Here is a 7370-nt window from a genome sequence, read left to right as displayed (position 1 = left end):
CTCACCTACGCCTGCTACAAGAAGACCAAGTCCATGAGGACGTCTACCTGCTGAACGTGGCCATCGCTGACCTGCTGTTCGTGCTGCTGCTGCCTTTCATCGGTACAACGACTGTCGTCGTGGTCCATGGGGCCGGTGGCTGCAAGCTGTTGCGCGGCTCCTACAGCGTCAACCTGTACAGCGGCATGCTGCTGCTCGCCTGCATCAGCACCGACGTTACTTCGCCATCGTCCAGGCACGCCGCAGCTACAGACTGCGCTCGCTGCAGTACAGCCGTGTGATCTGCGCCGCCGTCTGGGTCTCCGCCTTCCTGCTCTCCATCCCCACCTTCATCTTGTACAACCAGTACGAGCCGTCCCATAGCAAGATAATCTACAATCGACCCAGAGTACGAGGACCTGGACTCTGGGCCTCCTCAGTACATCTGTGAGTTTCAGTTTGAGTTCATGAGAACGTCACGGCCCACACGTGGCGTGTCGTCATCCCCAGCACCCAGTTAGCTGTCGGATTCTTCCTGCCGCTGCTCTCATGGTCTTCTGCTACTCCGCCATCATCGTCACTCTCCTGAAAGCCAAAAACTTCCAGCGGCACAAAGCGGTGCGGGTGGTGCTGGTCGTCGTGGCGGTGTTCATCACCTGCCACCTGCCTACAGCGCCACGCTGCTGTACGACGTCATCAAGATGTTCGAAGAGCAGACTTGTCAGAGCGTGAACGTGCTGCAGACTGCCAGTCGGTGACGCAGACCATCGCCTACCTGCACTGCCCTGAACCCGGTCCTGTACGCCTTTGTGGGGTCAAGTTCAGGAACCACTTCAGGAGGATCTTCCAGGACCTGTGGTGCCTGGGGAAGAAGTACATCGCACCCCGCCGCTTCTCCAGGACCACCTCAGAAATGTTCGTGTCCACCCGCCGCTCGGTGGACGTGTCCAGTGAGAACGGCTCGTCTTTCACCATGTGAGGACGGCTGGTCTCTGGAGGAGGTTCACGGCTGTAAATACTTTTGGGTCTCGTCAGGACGTCCAAACATCAATCTCAGGGGACTTGGGACGATTTGAAACCTTAAAAATGAGTCTCTTCTGTTTCTTTGTCATGGTTTAAAAACTGAGATCGCCTCACACTGGGACTGAACTTTGCCTCGCTGTAGAGTCCTGAATCAGACTCTGTTTACCTGCTGTTCAACAAACTGACTGTAGTGCCCCCTGCTGGTTGGCTGTGTAACTGTGCTTTCCTGTTTCTGTGTTTCTGTGGAGAGTGAGGGGTTTGATTTGGAAAATAAGAAGTAGGAAATGTATAAATGTGACAAAGTTTCAGACCTCACTTTTAGACGTTATCAGACGATCTTCAGGATTAAAAAACTGCTGAGAGCTGAAGGTGTGTGAGGATCAGAGAGTCAGATTAAACTCTCTGTAACCTCAAACTCTGTCCCTTTAAACATTCAGACTGTGTGGATTATATTCTCTGACTTCCTGTGATCGCCCGCTCTGTGTGTGATATTTCTGAATGCATCCTCGTTTCTCTTACGTCAAAGTTAGATTTAGACTTTTTCTACATTACAAAATAAAATTTCAATCAGAGCAGATTTGTTCTCATCATGCATGATTTAACCTAGGGCTGCACGGTGGTGCAGTGGGTCACAGCTAGAAGGTTCCTGGTTGGACTCCCCGGTTGGGCAGGTGCCTTTCTGTGTGGAGTTTGCATGTGGGTTCTCTCTGGGTACTCCTGCTTCCTCCCACAGTCCAAAAACATGCTCACCAGGTTGATTGGTCACTCTAAATTCCCTGTGAGTGTGTGTGATGGTTGTCTGTCTCTCTGTGTTAGCCCTGTGATAGGTTGGCGACCTGTCCAGGGTGTACCCTGCCTTCCGCCTGAAGCCAGCTGGGATAGGCTCCACCCCCCTGTGACCCCTAACGGGATAAGCGGTGAAGATAATGGATAGATGGATGATGGATAGATGGATGGATGGATGATTTAACCTAACTGAATTTCCCCTGTACTTCTGTCTCTGGACACCAGATGGCGCTTTCTTCAAACACTCTGTCTCTGTTAAAGGTTCTCGCTCTCCAGAAAATCCAGACACAGCTGAGGACACCAGAGAGCGCCCTGTGGAGCTGAGTCTGAAGCCTCTAAAGGTCCTCTTTAAATTCTTTAACCCTTTAATGGAGAGTTGGTTTGGGTCTCGTAAATCAATGAGAGGTCGGTGGAAAGATAAAAGATGAGGCTTTAAAGATGGGCATCGTTATGTCTTGAGAAGCTGTTTTTCAGACTGCTATCCTCACATCCTCTTTCCAGATAAAACAGCTCAACAGGATAAAGTGATCAGATCTTATCTTTATTTTTGCGATCAATTGTAATTTAAATCAAAGAGAAGGGCATGACATATTTCAAAGGCAGTAGTACAACAGGTTGTAAGCATTTCTCTTTAAACCCCCCTCATATGGCGCCAACCCCCTCCCTCTTATCCCAGCATGATCTTCAACATTATTACTTAAGGTGTTTACAGCAGTACACTGTAATACTCCAGTCTCCTCTGTGTTCAGTAGGTCAAGGTAAAGAAAATAAAATACAACAAAACATGAATAAATAAGTAAAAAACAAAAGTCACATAAGAACACATTTTCCATCCCAGTAAGTCTTTAACCACTGCAGCTGCAGAGGTCCAGGTTCAGATTGTTTTCTGACCAGCCCCATGTTTTTGCTAAAGATAACTCCATGTACAGACCTGATCAAAATCTTAAGACCAGTTGAAAAATTGCAGAATTTGCATTTTGCACATTTGGATCTTAATGAGGCTTTAAGTAGAGCTACAATATGCAAAAGCAAGAAGGGGGAGTGAGACAAAAAGCACTTTGAAAAAGTATTTATTGAAACAACAATTAAACTGAAATAGGCTGTTTAGGCTGTTTGGAAAGCAGCTATTGGCTGTCCTAAAAGTCACTAGAAGTCTCTAAATGACATCACTTCATTTGCATAATCTGAATTGTAATAGACGCTGTCAGAGAGACGTGTAACGTTGAGGGAGAGACAATAAGAGTTAAAAAACACCCTAAATATGTTTATAATTACACTTTGGAGACTACAACAAGTCAAAGTAAAACATGACATTTTTCAACCAGAACATTTTCTTCATGTTTATTGTATAAAATCTACATTAAGTATCTAAATGGACCTGTTAAAGGAAGTTACAACTACTACTATCGTCTCCCCACTATCATCTCTCTCTCTCTTCATCTCCCTCTATCCCTCTCTCCAACACGGTCTCAGCAGATGTGTGTCTAACATGAGTCTGGTCCTGCTGGAGGTTTCTGCCTGTTAAAGGAAGTTTGTCCTTGCCACTGTAACTTGCTAAATGCTGCAAAGTGCTCTGCTCATGGTGGATTAAGATGAGATCAGACTGAGTCCTGTCTGGAAGTTGGGACTGGATCTGATCCTGTCTTGATGTTGGGTCTTTGTTAATAATAGAACATAGAGTCCGGTCTAGACCTGCTCTGTTTGGAAAGAGTCTGAGGAGAATGTTTGTTATAAATAAAGATTGATTGATTGAACTCCAGTGTCAGAGCTGCTGCAGTGTTTCAGTCTTAATGAGATTGAACAGTTGAATGATTATCTGAAAGCTTTGCTGTGAGAGGACCATTTATATTTCATCTACAGTAAGACAGAGTGGAACTGTGAGCCAACAAACACACACACACACACACACACACACACACACACACCACACTGACATAATAACCCACAGTTTGAGGGGCTGTTTGGAGGGGGCTGTCCCTTCAGGCTGGACTCCATATGTGACTGATTTATTATGTTTGGAGGCTGATGGAGGAGATCAGACTCCACGTTTACTCTTTGTATCACAGTCTAAAGAATAATCACATAAAGCACAGTTGAGTTGCTGCTTCAATGAATGCATGCTGTTGTTTTAAAACCTCCTGTTTGTGTCCTCCTTCTCCTGGTGTGTTATATTCTTGCTTCACTTTGTGCAGCCTCTTTAAGCCGTGACGCTGCAGACAGCTCAGGTTGTTTCTGCTCTGAAGGATGAAGCTCAGGATCTGTTTCTCTTCAGTCTCTCTGCAGTTTGTATAAATCGATAGTCCCCCGCTGCTGCTGCTGACACGTTGACAAACTGTTTCCTTTCTCTCTGAGTTACAGCAACAAACCGCTGCAGGACGCTCTTACTAAACTCTAATCAACAGAAGCTATGAACCTCAAACTGTGACGCTGCTCAACAGGAAGATGACAGTCAACACTTTGAAACAATATGAAGACACTTTCACCTTTACGCTGCGTTATTAAATCTGATTCTATTTTATTACCCCTGGAGGTACAAACATCATGAACTCTGCTTTCAAGTCGGGCAGCAGGATCAGATCCAGTCCCATCTTCCAGACAGGACTCAGTCTGATCTCATCTTAATCCACCATGAGCAGAGCACTTTGCAGCATTTAGCAAGTTACAGTGGCAAGGACAAACTTCCTTTAACAGGCAGAAACCTCCAGCAGGACCAGACTCATGTTAGACACACATCTGCTGAGACCGTGTTGGAGAGAGGGATAGAGGGAGATGAAGAGAGAGAGAGAGATGATAGTGGGGAGACGGATAGTAGTAGTTGTAGCAGCTGGAGTCTGACACAGCAGCAGAGATCCAGAGGAACCTACAAGACAAGGGAGCTCAGGGACTCAGGTCTGAGCCTGTAGAAGTCTGAGCCTATAGAAGTCTGAGCCTATAGAAGTCTAAGCCTATAGCAGTCTGAGCTATAGCAGTCTGAGCCTATAGCAGTCTGAGCTATAGCAGTCTGAGCCTATAGCAGTCTAAGCCTATAGCAGTCTGAGCCGAAAGCAGTCCGAGCCGAAAGCAGTCTAAGCCTATAGAAGTCTAAGCCTGTAGCAGTCTAAGCCTATGGAAGTCTAAGCCTATAGCAGTCTAAGCCTTTAGCAGTCTGAGCCTATAACAGTCTGAGCCTATAGCAGTCTGAGCCTATAACAGTCTAGGCCTATAAAAGTCTGAGCCTATAGCAGTCTGACCCTACTGCAGTCTGACCCTATAGCAGTCTGACCCTATAGCAGTCTGAGCCTGTAGCAGTCTAAGCCTATAGCAGTCTAAGCCTATAGCAGTCTAAGCCTATAGCAGTCTAAGCCTGTAGCAGTCTGAGCCTATAGCAGTCTAAGCCTGTAGCAGTCTAAGCCTTTAGAAGTCTGAGCCTATAGCAGTCTAAGCCTGTAGCAGTCTAAGCCTGTAGCAGTCTAAGCCTTTAGAAGTCTAACCCCATAGCAGTCTGAGCCTATTGAAGTCTGAGCCTATAGAAGTCTGGACCTATAACAGTCTAAGCCTATAGCAGTCTGAGCCTTAGCAGTCTGAGCCGAAAGCAGTCTGAGCCGAAAGCAGTCTAAGCCTATAGAAGTCTAAGCCTGTAGCAGTCTAAGCCTATGGAAGTCTAAGCCTATAGCAGTCTAAGCCTTTAGCAGTCTGAGCCTATAACAGTCTAAGCCTATAGCAGTCTGAGCCTATAACAGTCTAGCCTTTAGAAGTCTAACCCCATAGCAGTCTGAGCCTATAGAAGTCTGAGCCTATAGAAGTCTGAACCTATAACAGTCTAAGCCTATAGTAGCATAACTAAGACCTGGTCCAAGCCTGATCCAGCTCTAACGATAAGCTTTATTTAAAAGGAAAGTTTGAAGCCTACTCTTAAAAGTAGAGAGGGTGTCTGCCTCCTGGACCCTGACTGGTAGATGATTCCAAAAGGAGAGGGGCCTGATTACTGAAGGCTCTACCTCCCATACTACTTTTAGAGACTTTAGGTACGATGAGCAGGCCAGCATGTTTGGAGCGTAGTGTTCTAGAGGGTGATAGGACACTATGAGCTGTGTCCCCAATTCTCCAGCCTTCATTTTGGCTCTTAAAGGCCTGTACTAATCATAGGTCTTGACGACTCCGGGTATTTTCTTTCTGACCGCTGACTACCACTTTGGTTTTTAAACTTTTTTTTTGTTCTCAAACTGCAGCATTCACTGCTTCAACAAAACATTTTCTAGAATGAGTAAACTTCCTTCGCACGACCGAATTCTTATTCTGGTTCTGACTCAAGTTCCTAACTCCCCCAGCTCTTATTTAAGTCCCTGAACCTCACACTCATTTTAGTGCCACAATAAACTCAGATCATGAACATACCTGATGACCTGGGCACAGCTCTCAAACAGAAGTCTCAAGAACCTTGGAATCTGGTCCAAATATTATCTGCACTCCTGTCACAGTGAGCCCCTCTGATTATACTCCTTCTTCTCTGAGCTGTGTTTACTGACTCAGATCATGGACACATTTTTCTCTGCAGTACGTCACCCTCTCTGGGATCTGTCCCGGGACGTTTATATTAAATCAAAGCTTTAGTCCAAAAACCGTCTCTGTTCCTGCATGTGTTTCCACAGAAACAGAGTCTGTCCTCCTTCCACATCCTGTTCCTGCAGAATCAAATCAAACCACAGAAACACATTACCGTCATCTGAAAATCGATGGAGAGCCTCAGCGTGAACCAGCAGGGGGAGGTTTCACTTCAGGTCAGGGCTCTGGGTGTCTGCTCGGGTCTCTTACAGTCAGCTGAATCACGGTCAGAGATTCCTCCATAACTCAGGAAAACACCAGCAGAGCTTTGTGGACTCAGTACAGGCCTCCTCCTGCAATAAAACCAGCCTCAGCAAACACAACATCTGTGTTTGATCAGAGGTTATGAGTCAGCAGTGAACGGGGAGTCAGGTGACGTGATAGAGGGGTCAACGAAACGCCAGAGACCGCTGCTTCCTGCCAACATTCATCACCTTTGTTCTTCATGCTTGTTCCCTGACCTTAACCGTGTGGTTCTTCCCCAAACCCTCGTCCCTTCAGCTTCAAACAAAACATCTTGACCCAAAGTAGTGCTGCAGTGTTGTTCAGCCAGCTGTGTAAGCATGCACCTGATGGCCATCTAACATGAGTCTGGTTCTGCTCGAGGTTTCTGCCTGTTAAAGGAAGTTTGTCCAAAAGCCAAATCCCAACAAATGTTCTCCTCAGACTCTTTCCAAACAGAGCAGGTCTAGACCGTACTCTATGTTCTATCATTAACAAAGACCCAACATCAAGACCGGATCAGATCCAGTCCCATCTTCCAGACAGGACTCAGTCTGAGCTCATCTTAATCCACCATGAGCAGAGCACTTTGCAGCATTTAGCAAGTTACAGTGGCAAGGACAAACTTCCTTTAACAGGCAGAAACCTCCAGCAGGACCAGACTCATGTTAGACACACATCTGCTGAGACCATGTTGGAGAGAGGGATAGAGGGAGATGAAGAGAGAGAGAGAGATGATAGTGGGGAGACTGATAGTAGTGTAGCAGCTGGAGTCTGGC

At 46.3% G+C, this 7370-nt stretch overlaps 1 protein-coding gene across 1 annotated transcript; it reads left to right on the top strand.

Annotated features, from left to right (window-relative positions):
- On the top strand, positions 1-970 carry LOC117831459 (C-C chemokine receptor type 6-like; the record flags this gene model as incomplete). Its single annotated transcript, XM_034710167.1, is given in 10 exon segments — positions 1-34; positions 37-100; positions 102-136; positions 139-213; positions 216-375; positions 377-446; positions 449-524; positions 527-643; positions 646-726; positions 729-970. Coding segments are annotated over 10 exon segments (942 nt in total), but the record flags the coding sequence as incomplete, so codon positions are not given.
- Between the last annotated feature and the right edge of the window lie 6400 nt (positions 971-7370).

The sequence above is a fragment of the Notolabrus celidotus genome, chromosome 19, assembly GCF_009762535.1.
Source record: "Notolabrus celidotus isolate fNotCel1 chromosome 19, fNotCel1.pri, whole genome shotgun sequence".
In the NCBI taxonomy this organism is placed as follows: Eukaryota; Metazoa; Chordata; class Actinopteri; order Labriformes; family Labridae; genus Notolabrus; species Notolabrus celidotus.
Note: the sequence above shows the minus strand (reverse complement) of the source record. Positions and strands in the feature narration are given on the sequence as shown.